Source organism: Pseudochaenichthys georgianus, chromosome 20 (genome assembly GCF_902827115.2).
Source record: "Pseudochaenichthys georgianus chromosome 20, fPseGeo1.2, whole genome shotgun sequence".
Lineage (NCBI taxonomy): Eukaryota > Metazoa > Chordata > Actinopteri > Perciformes > Channichthyidae > Pseudochaenichthys > Pseudochaenichthys georgianus.
Genome location: NC_047522.1, coordinates 7,820,083 through 7,844,737, shown reverse-complemented (window position 1 = coordinate 7,844,737; position 24,655 = coordinate 7,820,083). Strand labels below are relative to the sequence as shown.

At 44.9% G+C, this 24,655-nt stretch overlaps 1 protein-coding gene across 2 annotated transcripts in view; it reads right to left on the bottom strand.

Annotated features, from left to right (window-relative positions):
- The window catches only part of nrp1a (neuropilin 1a), a 57,129-nt gene extending 32,981 nt beyond the window's left edge, over positions 1 to 24,148 (bottom strand). For both annotated transcript variants that reach the window (XM_034108604.2, XM_034108605.2), the window contains exons 1-4: positions 23,637 to 24,148; positions 22,010 to 22,420; positions 20,615 to 20,789; positions 4,239 to 4,420 (exon numbers count right to left, since the gene is read on the bottom strand). In XM_034108604.2, coding sequence (XP_033964495.1) covers positions 4,239 to 4,420; positions 20,615 to 20,789; positions 22,010 to 22,076 — 424 coding nt within the window. In that variant the 5' untranslated portion in view covers positions 22,077 to 22,420; positions 23,637 to 24,148. The remainder of the gene's footprint in view (positions 1 to 4,238; positions 4,421 to 20,614; positions 20,790 to 22,009; positions 22,421 to 23,636) is intronic.
- Between the last annotated feature and the right edge of the window lie 507 nt (positions 24,149 to 24,655).

The following is a 24,655-nucleotide window of genomic DNA, read 5'->3' as shown; positions in this document are numbered from 1 at the left end:
CGAGAGAAAACTGAGCGCTCTGGTCGGTCCCACCGGCGTGATAATCATCCAACAGATCTCTTTTATCTACTGTCTCCACACTTCTGTCCCTGCCCCCCCCCCCCCCCCCTCGCTACATCCAGGATGCTTTGTGCTGATGCGTCAGAGGCATCCAGTGATAGCAGTCACACTTTCCTGTGGCAGCGTCCTTCAGTGCATGCATGCGTGCAGTCGAAGAGCTTCAGGAGAAAAGCTAATCCTGTTGTCAGCCACATGCTACCCTTATCGCCTCAATAGGACACAGAAATGTATTTGTAAATAATAAGAGTTTTAACTCAAGTAAGGCTGCCATGCTTCAATTGTCCCATTTTATCTGAGATATAACAGTGTGGCAACTGTTCACCCAGTACACTAACCACTGCTTGCAAACAAACAGCAGAATTTATGACAGGAAGAGAGTAAAAAGAAGTAACCTTGAACGCATCCAACATTTACCGGCAACCTCCGACCAGGGGCTCAAACATTTACAGCCGGCAGTAATGGATTCCTTTAACTCTCGTTTACATTGAGCCTGTTGACGGGGGAGTAAACTAATGTCACTTTGACTCTCTCCCTGAGTGATGAGAGTTTGTTTAACGGGACGATTTGTCGGAGAAAAATGATATTTAATGGAGATCTGATTTCAATCTTTGCAAGTGTTAGAGATCGATATAAATCTTAAATAAATAAGGCCTCAATGCGAAGGGAGCCTTTCGACTGTTATTCTCCCTGATGACTTGTCCGTTATGTTTCTATTAAGCTGTTGCTTTAAGTGCTGAAAGCAGACCGGAGACTGGGCGTTAATCATTAGAACAACATTGCGCCAAGGAACAGGCGGTAAGTGTGACAGCCACTTGCTATTTTCATTTTCAAATCTGTCTGTCTGTCTTGCTTCTCTCCATTTGTTTTCCATCCATTCATCTCCCACCCTCCTCCGTATGGTTTATTAGAGGCCAGAGCCATAGGGGCTGGAGGTGTTGTTCTTGCACTGCTAAGTAAATCAGCACTGTTTATGTTCAATGTTGCTCTCCGGCTGATCATTAGCCCAGTTCACAGCCCCCCACCCCCATTACTGCCCCCTCTGCTCTCGTACCCTCCCTCCCCTTCGCTCTGTCTTTATGCCACACGTACAGAGGGGTTAATTGTCGGTGGAGAATTAACTCTTTCAACACTAAATCAAACATTAACCTGAAGCCCGTGGAGTGTCAGTCATTGAAACAGATGGAAAGGCCGGTTTACATTTACCCACACACACTCCCTGAGGCACCACAATACTGACATGGCATTAAGCGGTGCGACGTTGCTTTAGGGGATGACGAAGTGCTAATGGTATGTGTCGGGGGGGTTGGCACAGTCCCCCTCTGGCTCCCCTTTAAAGAGATTTGTTGTCTTGGGTTTCCATGCGGGCTGTGTGTGTGAGATGACAGTACGTCTCCATGCCAGATGTGACCTATGTCATCATGGCGTGCCATCCATGAAAGCAGAACGTGCCCCCTGTTAGGCCCCACCCAACACACACACATCATTGAAAGCGTTTTCACAGGAGTGTGCACACGCTAAAAGCGCCCGCATCACAGTGACATGATACATAAGGCAGTTGCGTGAAAATATGTTTTTTTTCTGTGTAAAGGCAACCGTTATGGGCCTCCGTCCAATACACTTAGTCACTCTGCTGAGTAATGGAGAGGGGACCGAGATGAGTGTGTGTGTGTGTGTGTGTATGGGAGGTGTGTGGGGGAGGGGGGGGCTACGACTGGCACTATCTCTGCTTCTGCGCCCACTTCAATGGGCCCTCAGCCAGCATTGATGTGGCTCTAAGCTTACTGAGAGCTGTTAAAAGAGAACATATGTTGTGCATGTGTGCGCATGTGTACTTAAAAAGACGGATCTTTCCAGAAACGCATGAGGATTTTAAGTGCGATACTGTCTGATGAAAGGATAAACACAGTCTTTCAGTCTTCTACAAAAGGACCAGGATTGTGGTGTCTGGTGACCCCAACTCCTTTCGGTTACTGTGTGTCATAATGGCGGTTGTTTATCAAGTCAAGCCCAACTCTTTTATATTATTAAGGCCAACTCCCTCCCAAAAGACATAACAAACACAACCATGTTGCAAATCTCCCTTTAACTCAAATGTTCCTCACTCCCAGATGTATCCCTCTCCTCCCTATCCCCCTCTCCCCCGCCAACTCGCTCTACCCGTCTCTCGCCAGACTTTAGCCAATGGAGCGAGGCTGCCAATTTGCAGGCTATAAAATAAATTGCCCATGCTAATTAAGATGGTTGGATGGGACTGAGGAGTGGAGAGGGGTAGAGACTGATGTGGAAGCGGCCATAGAGAGCCGCAAAACAACCTGTTCTCTTCCAATTAGACACTTCGCAGGCTACTGTCGATGAAAACCAGGGCTGCAAACGCCAGCATGTTGAAGTGAGAGTGTATTTACATAGTTTATAGCTTAAGTGGGTAGACTTGCACATGTAAACATACTTGTATAAGTTGGCGTAGGCTCCCTGAGGGCAGTATGTGTTTACATACGTTTGCTTTGTGGGTATATTTATCTTCCATTTGACCTTTGCTTGTATGTAACAGCAGAAGAAAGGCAGTACCAGCCCCTGAGGTTGACTTCCAGTGATCTCCGCGCCTATATAATCACAATGATAAACAGCCTGCATTCTTTGCATTTCTCCTCATTGGCATGCACAAGTGCGAGCCTCCCATTCCTCCATCCGTTATCAGAGCATCTGTGTATCATCATTAACGTTACATGTGTTAGCCAACACAATGTTTTCCCAGCTAATACCCTGCGTGTTGATAAGCTGTGCTAATCAGCTAACTTTGAATCTCTCTTTCTGCATGGTTCTCTCTCTCACTCGCTCTCGTAAACAGGGCTGTTAATTGATCTCAGAGCCCCGTTCTTAGCGGCAGCCCGCGCAGCAGTAGACACACAAAGTAAACTCAAAGCATAACAAGGGCAACGCACACCCATGGTGCTCCTCTGAGTTTAATCTACAGCAACACCTCTGAAGCCCTTTTTTCCCCCAGCCCTAAATTCCCCATTTGATTCAATAAGCAAAAAAGTTCCTATATAGTGCCAAAAAAAGAAGTCCACACTAATATCCATATTTCCTCATATCTCAGTGTCAATCCCTCACACAACTGGGCCATTCACACGCCTCATTTATAATCAGTGTTGGCTAATAGATGAGATTGGGAAATTCCATGTTTATCATGGGAAGACGAGAGTAGATTAACTGCCTATGGAGGGCAATGAGGGAGTGTGTACAGATGAGTTTGCGTATGTCTGGGTGGAGTGGTGCTTTGATCTCGTAAATGGAGCCACACTCCACCAGCTGCTCTGCTGTGATGGTGACACGCACACGCCCGGACACACAAACACGAGCACAACCACACACTAGTCCAGATTAAAAGGGAAGGGAGGACATTCATCATGTCTCCGAGGTCACAGGGGGCCGTCCCATAGACTGCTGCTAAGGTTAATTAATGAAAGTGGAGTCTGTCGCACCTGTCTGCCTACAAGTCACTCTCCAGATATGTGCTGTCCTCCTCCGCCTCCTCCTCTGCCTTCCAGTCCAAACAAAGGAAGGCAGCCAACCAACAGGAAATCCTTCCTCCTGGGGTGTTGTATTCTGATAAGATAGACATCCCCTGAGGATATCTGCGGCTTATCATACATGTCTCCCCCACTAAAATTACCCAGAGGACTTATTTACATTAAGGAAGGAACCTCAGACTGATTGGATACCACTGCAGGGAAAGCACTTCCTTCTGTGGCTTGAATTCACTTTCTCCACAACCAACTCATCAGTGGTTATAATTGCGGGTTTATACACTTGCTGTGGATTGCCATCTGACAATAAACCAACACTTGAAAATAACATTTGTTGAGTCAATGCTTAGCAAATTATGCCCCTGCTTATTGTACAATAATTCTCAGCAGATAAAAACTGCTACAATTACGGAACATATGGGACTGTGATTCATTAGTTTTTGAATGGAGCATATTGCTTGCCATATTGCGATTGCATAATTTGATGCTCTGGTGCCTTGACTGAATCACAAATAAACCATGAAACTACACAGATTGAAATGACTTATGATGTGCATTGTCATCCCTCTGTCTCTATATTTTTGATGTAAGTGACATGTAAGGTTTATTTCAATAAATAAAGTGAAGCTGCATCTGTGTTAGGCCACCCACCTGTCTTAAAGATCTCATATCGGATGGAGAAACCGGCTCCGTGCGTCTCGTAGTCAGACACAAACTTGATGAAAAGCTGGTTTCCGGAGGAGACGACCGGAGAGGGAGCGATCTTCCCGCAGTACTTCCCCACGAGCTGACCGCTCTCGTCCACACCATCCCGCACCTCCACATAATCATACCTGAAGGCAAGGGAAAGGGGAAACTGTTATTCACAATGATCTTTAGAAAACCATTTCCCTCAGGGTTAGTTTTCATTTAGTTCTGTTCTTGCTCCGTTCTTGTATATTGGTTTTGTGCGAAATCCATTTATCACTGTTATTGGGCTCATGTTGTGCATGTATGAAGACACGCACACACACTGACATAAACACACACCATGTCATACTCAGAGGACCCTATAAACAAGGAGCAACACAGCATATTGCGCAGGTAATGTAGCGTAAATAAAACACTGTGTACTAATGAGGTCTCAGGTTAAAACTCGGAGAACAGGTGGGCGGGTTATGCTTTCATTATATCAACCTGGCACAAACACACACACACACACACACACACACACACACACACACACACACACACACACACACACACACACACACACACACACACACACACACACACACACACACACACACACACACACACACACACACACACACACACACACACACACACACACACACACACACACACACACACACACACACACACACACACACACACACACACACACACACACACTGCAGAGGTGGTGTGCTCCTCCCAGCAGCACTGAGGTCAGGTTTACGTAATTGCTATGACTACGCTGAACAGTTGTCTTTCTCCTGTTAAACTGTGAGATAACACTCAGTGTGTGTGTGTGTGTGTGTGTGTGTGTGTGTGTGTGCCTCTTGAATGAGAGAAAATGCGAATTGAAAGTGATTATATCGAGGCCTTTGGCTTAGGATGGTGCCTAGCAAGAGAAGGTGTTGACGCTGTTCAACACACACCTACACAAACATCACAGTCAAATGGAATTTCAGACCCAGGGCTATTGAAGGGAGCAGCCGCTTAATAGAGTCGGAGTATAGGAGCAGATGAGGAACACAGGTTTGAAATAGGACAGGGAACAGGAGCTATAAGACACACACACACACACACACACACACACACACACACACACACACACACACACACACACACACACACACACACACACACACACACACACACACACACACACACACACACACACACACACACACACACACACACACACACACACACACACACACACACACACACACACACACACACACACACACACACACACACGGAATCTGGCATGTGTAACCTAAGCGGGTAGAGAAGACATTAGAGTGACTGGCCTATGAGGGCGGCCTTAACAGCCTCTAGTTTTCAGTTTGTATGTGGAGGGCACTTTAAGTTCTTTTCACACTTTGCACTGTATATCTGGTGTGTACGTTTGCATGATGGTTCCGTTGATCTTCCATGCTGTGTTTTGACTGTGAGTGACAGGGCGAGCAAGACTCCTAAAGCAGATTTAGGTTCAGGTTTCCACAGTTTCTAATTGGCCATAACGCACGTTCCTGCCAAGTTTTGTCCGCTCTGCAGGCCACTTATCGAGCAATTACTCCCGCCCAAACCCTGCTGCTCCTTGCTGTGGTGGTTCTCAGTCTTCATCAGCAACCAAGTGAAATAAATGCTATTCACACAGTGAATACAGAAATTAATTATAATGTGTGTAAGTGTAATACGCTGCAGGTGTGCGGGCATTTCTCCTCCTCCTTTCAGCAGAAAATATGTGTCTCCTGGGCAAAAGAGGCCTATTTCCATAGTTTAGCTTGAATCCAAAATTACTGTCAAAACATCACGTCTCCTTAGTGATTCTGAATTCACTTAATGCACAGGATTTTGCACAAAAAGGCCATTTACACTTTGAATGATAGCTCTGGGTGGGCCAAATCCCTCAGGTGGGGCCTTACTTATATCCACACGCAACCTTTGCCACCTTTTTCAACAAGAATGGTTTCTTTGAATGGCTCTACTTTCAAAAAATATATTTGTAAAGCAAACATCAGGTTACCAGAGGTGATTCAGGGAAGGGGTTTCGGCTGGGTTTCTATACTTGAAAGTAAGGAGTCAGCTATTGAGAAAAAAGGACAGAGTGTAACTAAATGTAGAGCTGGACAAAAGTGGCACTTCTTGAAATGGTGTCCCCCGAGGTGGTGCACAGGATGGATGACTTCACTCTTCTTTCTGCTCGGACGGAGTGATCTGAGGTGATATGGAGCTGTCAACATGCATCAAGTGCCTCCTCATCTTCATCTTCGCTTTATAAGATTTTCAGTGATTTCAGTGATTCAGTTGGATATGTGGCAAGAAGGCTGCTGTCTGTCTATAAAAGCAATGACTGCCATTTGCTCTCAAAACATTTTACAATTCATCCTACAGTCATTCTAGAATGAAAAATCTCACCAAAAAGTGTCCCGAAAAGATCTGGTTTCGTGCACTTTGGCTGGCTCTTCATACGTCTTGACATCTTTTGGTTGTTTGGCTTCTGTTTATTTCACCATATTGGGATATTAGTGGTCTTCTTTTCTCAAGCTGTAGCAACAGCCCGGCTCGGCTTACACAATTACCACTTTGTTTCAGGCACTTTATCAGCTGCAGCACAGTAAAAAAAAATACTAGTTGCACATGGTGTTTACAATGTTATTCCCCCCTGCGCTTTGCGGCTAAATGGACAGGGAGTTACTCATTCTTTAGTTTTAAGGGCTCCGCTGAATAGGGCATTGGGTTTCTTTTTGCTGTTACAATGTCATCTGTGTAGTTTAGTCAGCAGGACAGATAGTGTATGAATTGAAAGATACAAGACTAATCCTTTTGCAGTAATTTCTTCAATTTCTCAGCCTCCTGATTCGTCTCCTCACCATCTTTTTGGCTCCCAGCTCGCAGCAGAGAGCATCAATCTTTCTGTAGCCCTGTTCTGTTCTATCGGCAGACTTATAATTCACCTCAGAGCCTCTGTTTCTGCAGCTACCCCCCCCCCCCACCTCGCTGCACCCAGCAACTGCCAAAAGCTCTGCACTGCCAGGCGCCTAAAAAATTGATGCTGAGATGCATCATTGAGGCGAAGAAGGAGAGAAGAGAACAACAGAAGGAGCTGAGCAAGTGCGTCTGCAGTTATGTTGCTTGTATAAACATATGCATGACATATGTACAAACATACAGAACATGATGCATAATGTAGAGGATAGTACGATTTGAATTGTGTGCACATGGACAGATGGGCAGGCAACCAATGTTTTCATATCGCCTGTTTCACAATCTCCTTAGTCTATATCCAAACAAGGCGGATACTCTTATCTTCTTTTATAGTTGGACTCCTCACACCTCCAGAAAAGCTGTTTATTGCATTTTTCCCCTGGCGCTTCATCAGCTCGGATTGCCCTCATAAAGGCAGCACAGTGGGAGAGAGGATGCACATAGAAGAGAGAATACGCCATGTGCTCTGTGTGCGGGGAAAGTGAGACAGGGACCTCCTTCTCCAAAATCTATGTGTGCCTAAATAACTGGTGTATGAGCCAGAGCTGGAGTGGTCCTGCGCCAGTGGGCCCGCACACTTAGCTCTGCTAACACAGATCCGTCCAGGCCCTTATCATCTGGAAGACATTAAAGCAAACGCTTGATGGGGCAGTTTGAGCTCTGAAAAGGCTCTCCTGTTGCCCGCTGTGTAAAAGTAGCTCTAATCCAGTGCTCTGAACACCTGTGGGGATCGCTCCCAGGGTTGGCATCCTTAGGGAAGATGGGGGGCGGTTAACAACATCTATTTATGACCATAAAAGAAGAACATGGCCTACTTTTAAGCCCCATATGGTTCCACACAAGTGGGGTCCTCCTGACCTTCCAATTTAAACTTGGATTTCTTTTCTCAGGGCCCTGTGGGGTGATTTTTTTATCTTGTATCACTCCTGTTGTTGTTCTTTTTATTCCTCATGGCAGTACAATTCAGTTGAGCCATGCACCTATTTATCTGTCTAGGCTGCTTTGGTTCTGGGTCTGCAAGCACGCCACAACACACACAACACACACACACACACACACACACACACACACACACACACACACACACACACACACACACACACACACACACACACACACACACACACACACACACACACACACACACACACACACACACACACACACACACACACACACACACACACACACACACACACACACACACACACACACACACACACACACACACACACACACACACACACACACACACACACACAGACAGACAGACACTGTGAGCTGCCTACCACAGTGCTAATAGTGAAAATGGTTTGCCAATCCAGTTGGGAAATTAAAGAGAAAAAAGAGAGGGTTGGGTGGGTAAGGGGGGAGTGAATGTAATTCTCAACGACCTTCGCTTCACAGACTCAAATGTATTAGCCTGCCTTCTTTCTTCAGGCACAGAGAGAAAGCAATCCGCTAGTGTCAAACGAGAACATTAGCCCTCCTTGCAAAGCCAAAGAGAAGGCGACAAACCAGCGGCCTTACAATATAACGGTTATATTGCCTGAAGCTTTCCCATGGAAACAATCTGTCCTCCCTCTATAAATGTCTGCTTGATATGGTTCTATAAAGGCAATACAATCCGAGGCAATGGAATAACGCTATGACAGACTGGATAAGCCTCGTACAATTGGTTAGATTTCTTAATCAGACCATTTATAAGCTCAAGCATGCTGTGGAAACCCCCAGAACAAGAGCTTGTTCTTTGCCATTACTCCCTTTGGTTCAGCCGAGTATAGAACAAATGCCCTGCACTTTACTCTGGCATTTCTCTTTCTGCGGCTGTCACAGTATAACTTGCTATCGCACGAAAACATGTCACCTACAACATGTCAAAACATCCCTGGGTAACACAAGTGGGGAGGCCCGAACAACAGACTTGGGACAGCTCAGTGAGGCCCAGGGGAGTTAGCAGGAAAAGAGACTTTGTTGTCAGCTGTCAGAAAACTCCGGAGACCTCACGTGTTAACGAGTCTCGGCTAACAAACTATCACTTGGGCCTTTGAAGAAACATCATTAATGTTTGTACAAGGGGCACGAGACAAGCTGATCCCTGACTTACTTTCTCCTAGCCTGGATGGGACATACTTCGTTGAAATCAAATGGTCTTTCTGTCTTTACTTTCCCTACCAGACTGCCTCCCTCGTGCATGTGACATTCATTAACCCACACTAGAATAACATGTCCCCTCTTTCCTGTAATGAGCCCCGCGTCAGCTCCTTGACAGACAAGGAAGTGCGACAAAATCCGAGCTGTAAACCAGGTGTATATTTGAATGTTCTCAGCTGAAAACATTAACCCTAATTGACTTGCTAACATTGAGAAGTGTATTGATGGTCAAATTGTTAAAACAGAACGTGACCGTGAAGCTGGAAATAGATTTTCTTTTAAGTGATCACACTCTCTGCTGATGTGTCTCCAATTTTGAATCTGCCGAAGTTGAAGGCCTCAAATTTGGGCAACCCACCCAGCGGGACAAGCCACCTACCAATCAGAGTTGATGGGTTTAGAAGTGGTTTAGAAGTGGTTCCTCGTGGACGAGCGGAGAAGGGCATGATTGCTTCGCTCGCCGCCACGCTGCCACATGGATGGATTGAAGATAAAAAAGATGGATATTCCCCGCCCACACGGCCCAGCTGCACCCTTCCGACTGGCCTCTTTGGGTGTCAACCCCATACGGTTAGACTCAGCGCGCTCATATTTTTAGATGCTTGTTTCTGATTCTGAGGCGGCCTCGGCCACATGTTTGTAACGCATATTCGTTTTCCTGAACGGCAATTATCATTAGCATTGATGGATTTAGCATGCCTCAATCCATTAGCTTTCCTAATTACACTGTCGAGAGATCTGCTGTCGCCAACAACCAAATTAATGAATTTGGCTATTTAGACCCAATTATTGCATCCCCCCCTCCCTTTGCAACATGCACAATAATCCTTTATTCGGAGGTATGAACGCAGACTGACATCGGGAGTATTCTGCCCCAAGGGGGGATCCTTCTGTTCAGCACAGAGCAGGCTCACAGTGATCTGAACTGGACGAAGACGGGGAGTGAGGGGTGAGCAGCTAAAAACAATCAGGGGAATAAAACAGACTACAAAAGCGCTCATTGTTAGCAGGCCTTCTAAATCCCCCGTGCTCACCTCACATGTAAGGCCTGTTGCACTTTGAACCCTGGCGGAGCTGTAGTATGTTCAGCTGACTTGCTTTCTATTCCCAGGGGCGACTGTGGCATGCCGACAGGGCTAAAGCAGAGCTGTGCATATCTTCAGTCATCCTGTTATGCACACTTTGACCATCTTGCCTCATTAAAAGGGCCAAGCATGACAAATAGGTCACAATAACGAGATTATAGAAATGTGAAGTAGTTCAAACAAAAGATACAGTTTCTGTTACAAAGTAATTTGTCTTACTTGGCCTTAAACTGCTTAATAGCAATACATAAAACACAATGAGCTGCTAATTAACCCTAAAATGTATTATTAAATCAATAAATAGTTGTTGCACAGCAAAGGTTCTTTTTATATATTTGTTTTTGTTATACACCCATTCATGTTCAACTGTTTTTATGTTTCATAGTCCAAATAAAAAGTCATTAAATATGTATTCATTTCAAAATATTATAATATTAAATAGGTGCTAACTATCAATGGTAAAACATGATAAACTTTAAAGATGTATCAACAAAAAAAGTGTAAGAATTCAACATCTACTGCACACATGTAGCTACCGTTTAAATAATAAAAATGAGAAGCATCAATCTGATGCATGCAATTCAAGACTAAATGAAAGCTGTATGAAAGCTACAGTTGTGGGCAGGGTTGAGAATATTAATCCAACCACATTCTTCCCCATCACACATCTTGTTATCATGAATACAGCAAGAATGAGTCAGTGCAATTAATTAGAAAACTGCCCATGGCAGAATGGAAATACACATTTAGCACTTTTCCCTGCTAAGCGAGCTTCGGAAATGAAATTGCTCAGCATACAGCAGCGATCTGTATGCATCTAAGTGTGCAGATATGAATATTCACATGTGAATATATGTTTTTGCAAATGAACCCCCTTCGGTGGATTTCTAAGAAACACTTCATAGAAGTTAGGCAATAGAAAAACCTTATTATAGGATCATTTTCAATGATTCAGTCATTTATACACCCATATTCTGCAAAGGTTTAACAGGTGAACACCACAAAGCCAGAAACTCTGTGGTATGATTTACAAAGGACCAGGAAAAAAAAGCAGGACATTAGCATAAAAGTCTGAACAATTCTAGGAAAGATAAGATAAGATAAGATACAAAGGATGAACAGTCCTGTGTGTTGAAAGGGAGGAAACAAGAAGCACTCCAAACCATTTCTGGGGCCATTACAGGAGGGAATGGATCCCATTTGTCCCACCTTGACATTTGAGAGGATCTCTGATTACACAAGAGAGGGGGCAGGCAGAGGTGAGGGAAGAGAGAGTCCTCCACAGGGGTCTGTGGCCTGGCTCAGATAATACGCCGCCGTTACAACAATGAGAAGTCAAGGGTAAAAATAACAGGGCACTGGGAGAAAGGGCTCGAAGTGGCACAGCAGGGTCGACAAGTACACTGTCCTTTTTTACACTCACGGTCATCGCCCTATTCTTGTCGTCTACTCCCGCGCATAGACACACACACAACCTGCATGGAGGGAGGAAGTATTGGTCCATTTCATCTTAACCTATCATAGAATGGAGATTCAGAAGCCCATAAACCTCATCTCAATGCATTACAGGCCCCTTTAGCAGGTGTCCAAAATGGGCCAGGAGTAAGGGTTTGTTATAATATGTGTCTGTAGCTGTCTAGAATAATCTATAACTATCAACTGGACTTTTTTCGAAAGTGAGCGCTACATAATTTCGCATTTGAAAGGCTGATGTCAAAAAACAACAATATGCACTCCCCAAAATGGAGGGACATATAAAAATGCGAACATATATCTGTATCTGATGCTTGTGAGAAGTGAGCGGTGCTCCCCGTAGGGTAATGAGCTGTGTGTGCAAGGAGCCATATTCAAAGACGGCTATAGGAGCTGAGGAGGAGAGTAGTGGAGGGAGGGAGGGAGGGAGGGAGGAAGGGAGGGAGGGAGGGAGAGGAGGAGGGGAGTTGAGACTGGGGTCAATGAAAGGTAAAGCCGTTGGGTGCTGCTCAAAATTCTCTTCTCCACAATGGGCAGGAAGGGAGAAAGAGTGGGGTGTGGGTGGGTTTAAAGGAAACCGACTGGCGAGGTGGAGATAAAGTACACATTTTAAAGCATGTGTAGAGTAACGGAACTGAAACAAAAGAGAGAAGTAGTGCGAAAATCTGATAGGGGTAGTTGGCAAACAGGTGCCAATATTATTCCAAAAATGGTTCAGAGTTATAAAGCAAGCTTTCTTTCTATCTACGATTATTTTGAATGGCTTAGGCGCAGCTTCGAAGCTCGAGGGCAATGGTGGTAATAACTGCACTGGGAATTATTCAATTAAACGCCTCACCCGTCCCCTCTAGCGTCCTCTTTCTTTCCTCTGTCCTCCCTGTAGCCTGTGGAGGCAGCGGGGGATTGGGGGTGGGGGGGTCAGAGAGCAGTCTGGGCTGGATGCCCGCGTGACCCGGTCATCTGGCTGGACACACAGTCACTTGGCTGTGATCAGGCCCTGAGAGAGCGTCATGGAGTATTTGGGATTGTCCGCTTAAGTATATACAATGCGGACAATCAGCTACTTGACCTTCAACCAAACATAACCCTGAGACAAGACAAGCTATTTCTGATTCTTGACAGGAAAGAGGAAAAAAGATGGTGATAAAAATAAGTGTTTTTACAATGGGCACATTTTTGCTAGCATGGTCAGTTGATCAGTTGTTGACAGATTTGGGTGGTTTCCTTCGAATGTGGAACAGCCCTTGGATCCAATATCGACCATTTAAACAGACCTCCTTCATTTCATTCTGATGGCTGTATTGTTTTCACTGCGTGCAAATAACTTTTGATTTTCCACTGAGGCAGCACTTCCAAAGCCAAATAGGTCGTGCTATGAGGGCCACATGCCAAGAGGTGTAGCTCTTCCGTGGTGCCGAGCAGTGTAGCTGGATGCTTGCCAATACAGAGCCGATCTAAGTGCTGATGGCCGGCCAGCCACTGCCAGAATTTGGAGGGCAAGGCGACTCTTCCATTTACTGGCCCTATAATCAAACAATGTTGCCAACTTGGAAGCAAGTCAGTCCAGAAGGTTCATTCCCCTCTGTTTTTCGGTGAAATCCTCAGGGAGATATCTAAGAATGCATTGAAGAGAGGCCTACTTGTCACTTATCTGTGTGTAGGCAGAGGTCAACCTGCAACGGCTTGACAGGCACCAGAGGTACAAGCCACTAATAACTCTTTCAGCACTACCCTGCTGTGATAATACCACGGAAGGTTGCTTTGGGGCTGAATTTACAATCCTTGTTTACAATTACTGCCATGCAACAAAAGAAATAAAGCCGTGAGAAAAAAATAGATAAAGTGCGGCTGCTATGAAAAAGAAAGACCACAACTAATGTTGGCAATTTAGCGAGGAGAGATCAAGCGAACGGCAAACAAAGCACTGGATTGTGAGTGGCTCTAACTCAATCAGAGAGCAGTGGGGTACCGCCCCATCCATCACTGTCTGCTTGCCGCCCGGTCGAATCACGCCCTGTTGAGTGGTGGAGGAACACCATCGAGCCAACGGTCCGCTGTGCGCAAACACAGTGACCGAAAATGCCCCCGGGGATCTGGGGCTAAGACAGGAGGTTCATTGGCTCTACTTCCTACCTACCTACCCTCTTACCCACTGCAAACAAACTTTGCTTCACCAAGTGCCCCTCTGGGGATTTCCATGATTGTTTGAATAAAGAACCTTGTGGTCGCCGTGGCCCCCCTCCCACCTGCCTCCCCTTGTGAATCTGAAGCACTGTGGCGTTAGAGCAACAAACAGACCACGTAAGACCGCGGCCACATCAATCATACTCATGAGCCCCATTCAAGGTTAGACCACTGAAGGAAACATGTCTCACAAGCCTGGACACGCTGCATTAAAGTGTGCAGAACTCCCTCATCAATTCAACTAAACAACCTCTTCTCTTTCCTTTCTCCCCTGGGATGGGTGGATAAGTAAGACATTGGGAGGTACTGTTTTAACGTTATCCACCCCTGACTACTCCACGGCCTCCCACGTATCATGCACTCAAAAATATTCCTCATTCATTCACAATCCTTATCCTTTCTTGTTGTTTTCCATGCAGCCTCATAAACTGAGAAATCAGCAATTGATGGAAGGAAAAAAGGCGAAAACCTGCTGCTAATTATATTATATGAGGCGGAGGAAGGGGGAGACAGTACTTATTGCCAACTGTCCTTTGGAAACAGAAACGCATAATTAAATCATAGCCTCGGTGTTTAATGCTTTTTCATTGGCGCTGGAAGGAAAATCAGTAAGAATTGTCTTACAATCAATAGATGTGTATCCAGATAGAGAGCTGAGATTACAAAATCTTGTCCTCTAATCATGAGACCCGCCATACGGCTCCTTTTCTCACAATCTGTTTTGGATCAAAGAAAGAAAAATACCATACGATTCTCTAAGCTGTGTGGGCCGCGGCTCTCTTCCACAAGAAACTTCCATATAGGGAAGCTTGTGTTGCTTTGGGCCTGGAAAAAAAGAATTCACCATCATTGTGCCAGAAACAGCTTAGTGACACCCAGTCCCTGGCAAACGTGAGACGCCAACTCCAACATCGAGATGAGAAACAAAACATGATGCTTTTGTGCTGCCGCAGATATGTGACCGAGGCTTGAAATCCAGCGGGTTATTTATGAGCAGAGCACCGGCCTTGTCTCTTCTCTCTTTCTCTCTGTGCTTCCCTCCCTCCCTTGTTCCTCCTTTTCTTACTCCTCAGCTCTGAAGTGGACCTCCCTCCCGCTGCGAGCTAGAGTGGCTCTCCTCCCGGTTGTGGTCAGGTTGTGCATGAATCAAAGTGGTGACAGAACAGTGGGGAGGATGGCAGATGCCACGGCCAGAAAGCTTTTCAATCAGGCTGCCCTTCCAAGCAGCGGCCAAGGTGAAACACTTTACCGGCGGATGAGAAAAAAAGACCCTCAACCCCTCGGTCACTCACGCACACATGTATTGCACCATGCAAGCTCACATGTGCACAGACCTACTTTACTCCTGCTCATTAGCCAGGGAGTCACCCTTTATGTATAAAAGCGATGAGAAGGAAGGAGAGTAATGTGAGTGAAGGTCAACGGCTTTCCGGTGCAACATCTCTGTCTGCTGTCCCGTCTCTTCTGCCCTCTGGTTAATTAACAAGGTATGCACTTAACATGTATACACAGCTTTAAATGGCTCACCTGCCTCCAAAGCCATAACGTTTCGCAGGTAGAAAAATGTCAAATGTATTGTAAACAGAAATAAAAAATGCAAAGTGCTTGTCTCTTGAAGTTTTACCATGCTGACAAAATAAGGTTTGGTATAATTGCCGAGAAGTGCAAACAAGATATATTCAAAGTGGATTGCGATTTGATGCGCTGCTGTCAAGCTTTCAAAGTAAACTGTTTCAATGTAATTTCAGGTGTAATTTGATTTCCATTGTTATGAACTGTTGGAGTCTTTCGCTTCAGAATGTACCAGGTGCATAATCTTCGGCTGCTTTTGTCAAACATGGTAGTTAAGTGAAGCTGCGTCTCCCTACGCAATGCTTATTTTGCTGTGCCTATTTTGCAACACTGCTTTGAACTCCACCGGCATGGATTCTTCCCTGACATGTACTATGAAAAGAAGCGCACATTGACAACCAAAATAAATGTTCGCTAACAGGCCATAACTATCTCCAACAATCCATGTCACTCCAAAGCCGTGCACGCTCAGCCCCAGAGGTCACAGCACTTCCCTTCTTTAAAAGCCTCCACCGCTACAGGCCTGTTAAGAAAAGGCTCATGTTGCGTTCCTGCCTTATTTATTTTCCTCCATGACAACGGCTGATAAACGGTCACACAGAACCGCTTCTCCTTATTTGCCCACGGTCGCCTTGCAGAGGAGCGTGAGAGAGGAGGAGGTTTCAGATTAAGTTAGGAGTTACTGCTCTTTCCTTAGCCAGCTTTGAAGCCTGCACCATGCTTTTCAGGTGGCAGGGTAACAGGAGAATTAGGGAAAGTCCCTTCTGTCCCCCACTCTCACTTCCTAGAGACAGGTGGCACTCTTTGTTGGACTCTATGACCATATGAGTGGGATTCCACATAACAAAGAGAGCCAACTTTAGATCCAGCGTAGGGTTATACCCCTGCTCCCCCTTCCCAAGCTGCTGTTAGTCATATCAGGCTTGGTCAGGAATGCCAGGAGGGGCAGGATGTCTATTGTAGAGGGTGCCCAGCAGAGAATGTTTGCCTTCCCAGCAGGCCAAGCAGCTCCACAGGGGCAGCTCAGTGGGACATTGGTGTGGAAGGGGCAAAGGACTACAATTAAAAGAGGGGAAATAGTGCTTTTCCAAGCTTTGAGTTACAGCCACCTGAAGGCAGGGGGGCTCGAAGACTTTTGAAGCGTGGAGAGGTGGGAGGCTTTCGGCGACTTTCCCATCGATCTCCCCCACGAAGGGGCTGCTAGAGAAGGCATTCCTCAAATATCTCCGGTGCCTAGTACCAGCCATCCATACATCTCATCCCCCCCTTCCATCTACTGCACACACTGGAATTTCCAGAGGTCCAGAAAAATACCATCCAGACAGAGAGAAAAGCAAAGAAATTAGGGAGTGCTGAGCAAGAGGAGACAGTCCCTCTCTCCCTTTAGTTTTTACCCCCCCTCCTCTGCTCCTCCAAAAACAAACGGTGCAGCCTTGACTGACTGCAAGGAATCTCAGTGTGCTGAAGAACAGATTTTTGGTTTGGTCAGCAAATCCGACGCTATCAATGATTCATGATGTTGTCAGGGGTGCATCATATCTACAGAATGTTGTTTCTCCTCCAGTCAGCATGGAGAGAACAGCCTGCAGCCCAGGATAAAAGATGCACCAGGTGCTTGTTTAAGTATGTTCAAACATTTCTCAAATTTCACAGAAAGATCTTAGATAAATTGCCCTCCAGTGTGCCTGACGTCAATCCTGCCCGTCACTTGTTTAGATTCAAATCAACTGAAACCTCCATTTTTCCTTCAGATGGCACAGTCAGACAAGCCTGACAGCCCTTATCGGATCACCGAGAAACAAAAGGCGGGGGGAGAGCAGAGCAAAAGCATATCTATTTACTTATTTTTTCACTTGCTTGCTCATTCTACTTATTTTCAGAGCGAATTGAATTCAAATATTTGCCTTGATGCGGGCTATGCCTTCGCCTCAAACTTCATTAGCTGTGAGAGCGCAAGGCCGCCCCCGAAACTCCACTCTGTGAAAGTCTACAACGGTGCGTGAAAGGTAAACACGTTCTGCATTCAGAATCGCAGGGCTCACTTAGTCCCCTTATCTTTGTGATGAAGTGTTTTCCTCCCCCAGCTCTCAGGATACAGGCTCCTGCACTTCCCCAAACAAACCTGTCAAGGGTAGCACACACGTGCAACAACACCACATAGGCCCGACTCAGTAAAAGGCTGTTTTTCTTTTTACGAGCACCACTTTGAGTGCTTCTTGTTTGGTTTGCTGATAAGAGCCATGTAGGGGAACATGTGGTGCATATGTGTTCCATTTGCCCACTAATTCGATTGCAAGGCAGTGCACTGAAGCATGCTTTGTGACCCCCACCGCCCACTCTGCCGGTCCATCAGATAAGGAAGCCATTCTGGCTCTCATCAGTTTCCATTATGTAAGGGCTGATTTGGTGAGTGGAGCTGCGACACTGAGTCTGATGGGTCCAACACAAATCACACCCAACTACTGTCTACAGATGCATAAGGAACTATTCCCCCCTCCCATAATCGAGTTACCTATGACATGTCGATTAGCACAATAACCCAGTCTCGTTTTACATAGTGCGGTCATTTGCAATTCAGGAGGCAAAAAGGAAAATAAGTTTAACTTCATGACTTGTCCTTGCTGAAGCCACACAAGGTGGAATACATTTTGAAGTGGAACCACAGTTCCATAAAAAAACACTCCATTAAAAGCATTAAATATGAAACACTTCACCGAGTTAAAAATAGGAAAAAACAGTAGGTCAGGGCAACTCTGTTTTCCGGTGCAATCTCTGAGTGACCCACATGAATCGGAGAGTTACTTAAGTTGCAGACGTCTGCCCCAGCATTTTGTTAGGGTTTCCTCAGACAAGCGGTTTATAACCTTCTGACCACAGTGTTGGTATTACATTGGTTGTGTCTGCTCCAAATGTAATGCATAAGGAAATAGCAGGGAGAAGAGAGCGGCTCACAGACGCTAACACGTCAACGACACAAACTCCATCTGCTAACATATTTAACAACAAGCTGGCAATGAGCAAATTCAGTGGCAGCTAAATGAAAGCGCAGAGCTAACTTGTAAATGATACATGGGTGGATCACTTAACTCACAGCCTGCCTTCCTTTCAAATTGTAAAAAAAGCCTTCTTTGAGCCTGAAGGGACTAAATTCTTCCGTGCGTGTGTTTTGGAAACAGGAAATTCATTCCTGACTAATTTGATTAGCATGAGCATTGTTCCTGCTAACCCCCCTCCTGCTGTCCCGTCCTCCCTCTCTCTTTATAACTGAGGATCTCGGACAGTTTAATAGTCCCTCTGGTGATGAAATCGGAACCCAAAAGAAGTGTCAAGGAGAAACAGACAGCGCCTTTCAGCCGTAAATCTTTGACAGCAGTAAAGAAAGGTTAAAGTGGGATTGAAATCAGGGATTAGAAAACCTAGCCATATGGGGGGCCGTTGAAGGAGCACAAAAGAGCGTAGGGTCCAGGTTTTGGGTGGAGTGAGGATACAGTAACAGGATCCAGCAAAGACCTGTACTCTCCCGAGCCCTGCAGCGTAAACAAACAGCTGAGACAGAGCAGGGCAGAGGCACCGACACACGCACCAAAACCACACACACACACACACACACACACACACACACACACACACACACACACACACACACACACACACACACACACACACACACACACACACACACACACACACACACACACACACACACACACACACACACACACACACACACACACACACACACACACACACACACACACACACACACACACACACACACACACACACACACAGAGCGAGGCAGTCTGCCCAGGCAACGCTCACCTCAGGGCACTGACACTGGCTCATCACATTACTGTCTGTCTCCTGTTTCATCGGCTTAAACTATCTATTTGACAACAGGTTAGCCGCTTAGCCTTTTTGTTGGATGCGACAGCTCACGGCTTACAAGTCAAATAAGGATCAGTAACTGACTGTCACTGAGAAAGGCACCTTAAAAACATAGTTTGGTGTTTAAATCTAATGAAAAGAAAACACATGAGTCACCTAGCCCTAACCCTTACCCTAGCCCCGTCTATTTACAACTCTGACGTAAGTGCCTGATTAAAAAGAGCTACAACTTGTTTGTTTTTTAATCTTTTGGGGATTTTCTCACTTTGTTGGGAGAGTTGGCTCATTAAGATGAATATTTTTTTCTTGGAGTGCATAAAGTAAACCACACTCAATGGCTCCTGGTGAGCTTTTGGACCAACGACTCTCCCTCATTGCTTCTGCAAAAGTACTCCAATACAAATCAATAAAATACCCAAGTGACTTCATTCCACAAGGACGCAAGAAGCGAGGACATTCCAAAACCAAATGGCAGGGGCGAGAAATTCCTGCTGCCCTGTGAGCTAGAGCACATTGACAATTTCAGCAATCCTGTGGACACTAGAGGGCGCAGTTTCATGTGCAATATGCATGAGGGGTAAGGGGGGAAGAGTGTCACATACGTACAAGGATCCCTCATGTGTTCATGCGATAAACACAAATATGAATCTATAGGTGTGTATGTATGCGCGAGCAGCTTTTACACGGGGTCTAATGGTGTAGTGGCTCCCATAGTGTAGTATGGGGGCCAAAATGGGCACTTAAAAAAGCTCTGAGACAGTTTAATTACACTAAAACTGTTATTTAATCCACCCATATTCACGGGATACAACCATAAAGAGTATTTTCAGAGATGTTTCAATTCATCCATCTTTATAACCAACTGACTAGATCGGATTGTTGCAGGGGACAGAATCAGATTGAAATATTTCGTTTCTTTGGTACCAAAAGCACATCTATTTTTCATAGAGAAGATCACGGTTTACTTACTTGCACTCCCGATCCTCCAGATCGAAATGCGGATTGAAGTTGATGAGGATCCGCTGGTTAGGACCAGGCGCCGATATCACCCACACACATCTCTGTGAAGGGGGATATGCGAGGGGGTATCCGGGCGAGGTGAGGTAGTTGGCCGTTGAGATTCTGATGTTGTCTCCACATTTATCTGCAGAGGACACCAAAGTGAGCTCAATTATAGAAAGAAACACATATTCCACATTGCTGCTGTTTTTAAGCTATATCTAGCCATTTTTACAATGACTTCATAGCAGTTTACAGATAGAAAATCCATCCATCCATCCATCTATCTATCTATTTTTCAAAGTGTTTCATGTGTTAAGACAAACTCATGGTAAATGTTCAGAGCTTGATTGGTTGAAAGTATGTTTTTATTACTCATTATTAATAATAATAATATTGGGTAATCACATTGAATATGATGAGCTCTTATAATATATATTTTATTTCTTGCTCTGCCGTTCTTGATGAAGTTATATTAAGGTGAAATATACATGTAAATATAATGTATTAAGGAACAGCATTGGGTGGATGTATGCACGATTCATAAAAAAAGTTGTAAAAGCTTTGGGAAAAAAGTTTTTATTCCGCTAAAACCAAAAGTCACAAGAATCTCTTCCTTAAAACATCATGTGAGTTTCAACATTAAAAGGGATTATCCTTTGTTTTCTAAGGCCCCGCTACTGACATTTATCTTCATTCGCGCGCATTTTCATCCTTTAATCATTGACGCTTTCCCCATCTGCTGCTCAGCACAGCCTCTTTAAAATCAATTTGATCGGAATATAAAACGAGTATAAGATCAAAGCTAGAAACGAAACTGCTGCTGTAAGAATATTAAAACTTGGGAAGTTCAGTAACTCGGGCTGACTTTTTGAACTCCACCAGAACACAGACCTCCGTAACCGATAGCCACACAGAAAGGGATTAACGTTATGCTCTAAAAACAGTTTACGATCAAGTTTACAAGCCTAAACGAACGCTGTAATAGCATTAATACAAATTAAAATATATTAAGTTATATTTTGAATTTATCAGGGAAGATCAAAACTCAGCAACAAGGTAGCCTATAACAGTTATCGACAGGAATATCAAAATAAAGTTTATGTAAAAAAGAGTAGGTAAGACAATTAAACAAGGCTAAAATAATGTTCTTAAAGTCAGTACTGAGCAATAGTGTCCAAGTCTATTTTGCAATTCAATAAACTAGATTTTCCAAGGTATTGGCTGAATGGGCAGGTGAGCGCTTGCGAGTTTGCCAAAAGATCAGCGGAGATCAGAGAAGGCTAATCTTTTAGAAAAATATTGGGATTAGAGGCTTTGCAGAGTACATAAAAGCTGTATGTATGCATCCGATGTCGCACTTACCGTTTTTGAAAGCCTTGACCACCAAAAGGATTCCCATGAACAGGATAAAGACTAATCCACAATGCATCCTTGTTTCCTTTCCACAAAAATAAAATTATGCATACAAAGAAAACTCCGAAATTAAACTCCTCCAACAGGTTTTTTTTGGCAAGTATCTTCTCTCCTCCTCTGAACTGGAGAACATAAAGCAGAAGTGTCTATTTTAACGAAATTGAGAGCGGACTAAGGTCGCTGGCATCCTGTCATTCAGCTCCTGTTTCCTCTTTCCAGCGCCGGCTGCGCTCCTCTCTCCAGCAACGACCGTGCCATATCCTCTTCAAAGAAGCCAAGATTGAAGAAGAAACGTCACACTCCTTTTTTTATTGTGTCCTTACTCCTTTAAAGTGTGCCCTGGATGGAGGTAATCCTCGGCTGTGGAGTGAAAAGAGAGAAGGGAGCAGGTTAGGAATGCGTTCTGCTGCTGTGGGCTCTGGACATTTCCCCCGATCTGTCTAAACGCGCTGTTACTGATATAAACAAGACTATAAAAGCATGGATACACCCCTTCCCCAAAATTGTGACCACTTCGCTTCTATAGGCTCAGAGTGTGGACTGGGTTGCTGATTGGCTTGATTACAAATAGCCAACCTATGTGAGAAAAGTCCGGTGTCTTTATATGTAAGCGGAGCTGCACACTGAGTCACAGAGTACCAGCAGTCCGTTAAGTGACATGACTCCCTCTCTTTCTTCCTCTCCCTCGCTTTTACTCACTCACTCTCTCTCTCCCTCCCTCTCTCTTTCCTCTTATAAAAAAAACGAGCAAGACATTAATAGGAGATGTAACAGAACAGGACTCCCTCCAGAAACAATAAAAACATTATTTGGCTTGAATACAAATGATACATGTGTCAAAAATATGTTAAAATAAGATTGATTGAAACGATTATAAAACTAGATGATAGGAAATACATTAGGTGTTTCCTCGGGATGCCCTCCTTTAATTCCACTCGGGACTCTGTGTGATACACTGCAATCTACAGAAGTTCCCTTTTGTGTTTTCCAATTCTTCAAAAACACTGGTCCTCCAGCTCAAATGGGAGCATACTGCAGTGCTTAATATAGGCCCAATTTTTCTCTGCACTGGAGTTAAATAATAGAAAGTATTTTTCTCTTCCTCTCAGACCTTGTGGGTTTCTTTTATGCACCAGTAGCTACCCAGATGCGCTGATTGTCTGCCCCACAACAGTGACACCATTAAACTGGCACTCTATAATTTAGGGGAAATCAATTAAAGCATAAATTAAAGAAGCCTCGAGTCATTTACTCAAGGCTGCCCTTACTGGGTCACTCCGCACAAAAAGGAACAGAGCAGGCTTTATCCAACAAACCTCAACCGGTACATAGTGCACAATCCTGCGTTAATATATTGCATGGCGATACCAACATAGTTTTGATATAAATATGTTGTAATTGGAATATTCTAAAACCAAAAAATAAAGGGTTGTTAAACAATAGAGGATCGCATGAGCCAAGTTTCCAAAACAGTTTGGGAAAATTATTAAATGTCCATGCTCGTTTGAGTGCATTCTTACTCAGCGATATTTCCTTAAGCCCTACGCATAAGACAAATAAAAACAGCTGCATTCACCTGCGTCTTGAGGACTCGCAAACCCGCAGACATCCGGCTCTCCTCTCCCCACTTCCAACATGCGTGGAGCAGAGTGATCCGAGAGGCTTCTTGCGATTCTGTTAAAAAATTACAGCAGATCTTCTCAAGAGCCCCACAGGAGAAAGTCAAGTTATTTCCACCCCAAAATCCTTATTTCGTACAGCGGGGGAGAACCACAGCGCAGTCGGAATCGGTCATATAGGTCCCCAGCGCGCAAATACGCACAGCCGATGCCCGGAGACTCGCTCTCCTCTCCGTGTGCACACTAGCCTCCTCCCCGCTGCTCTCTTCGCTTGTCTCGCTGCCTTTCATTCAGCGCTGTCACGTGTGAAATCCGGCAAGTGTGAGGGGGAAAATAAGCAGTTCCAGAAATGTCAAAGGGATTGAAAGAATAATTCAGAAAAGTCCTGGTTGATCTAATATAAGTTTTTCCTCCGGTCCGTGTCTCCGTACGCCACCGCTCTCGGCTCCTCCGCTGATGCAAATGCAGAGGGTTTGAGTCCCAGCCAGACCCACACGCCCCTTTACGAGAGATGAGTACGCGGGCGTGCGTGATCGTGATCTTCTTCGTGCGTGCGTGCGTGCGTGCGTGTGTGTTGAAGTGTGTGGAAGGGGTGTCTGCAATCGAGATGCAGATTTTACCCAGCTGCCTCTCTCTCTCTCAGCCTGTAGCCTTTACATCAGAAAGTCACATTAGAAGACAGAAAATAGACTAACGTGATGGCGTCTTTAAGCCTGTGAGCCATCTTGAATGAGATCAGTTTTATTGTTTGATCACTCCGAAAATGTGTCTTATCTTTATCTGTCTGGTGAGGAAACAATATCACTTCTATACGTTTTCTAAGGATGCAACAGGAACATCAAAGTAAACCTGTAAATCCATGCATTGTAGGATTATTGAAGGGACTACTGTGCTTCCTATCGAAATATCATACAAATATCATAGAGGTACTATATAGGCTGGTTTGCTAGGAGCCTATATGGGCCCTTGAGACACT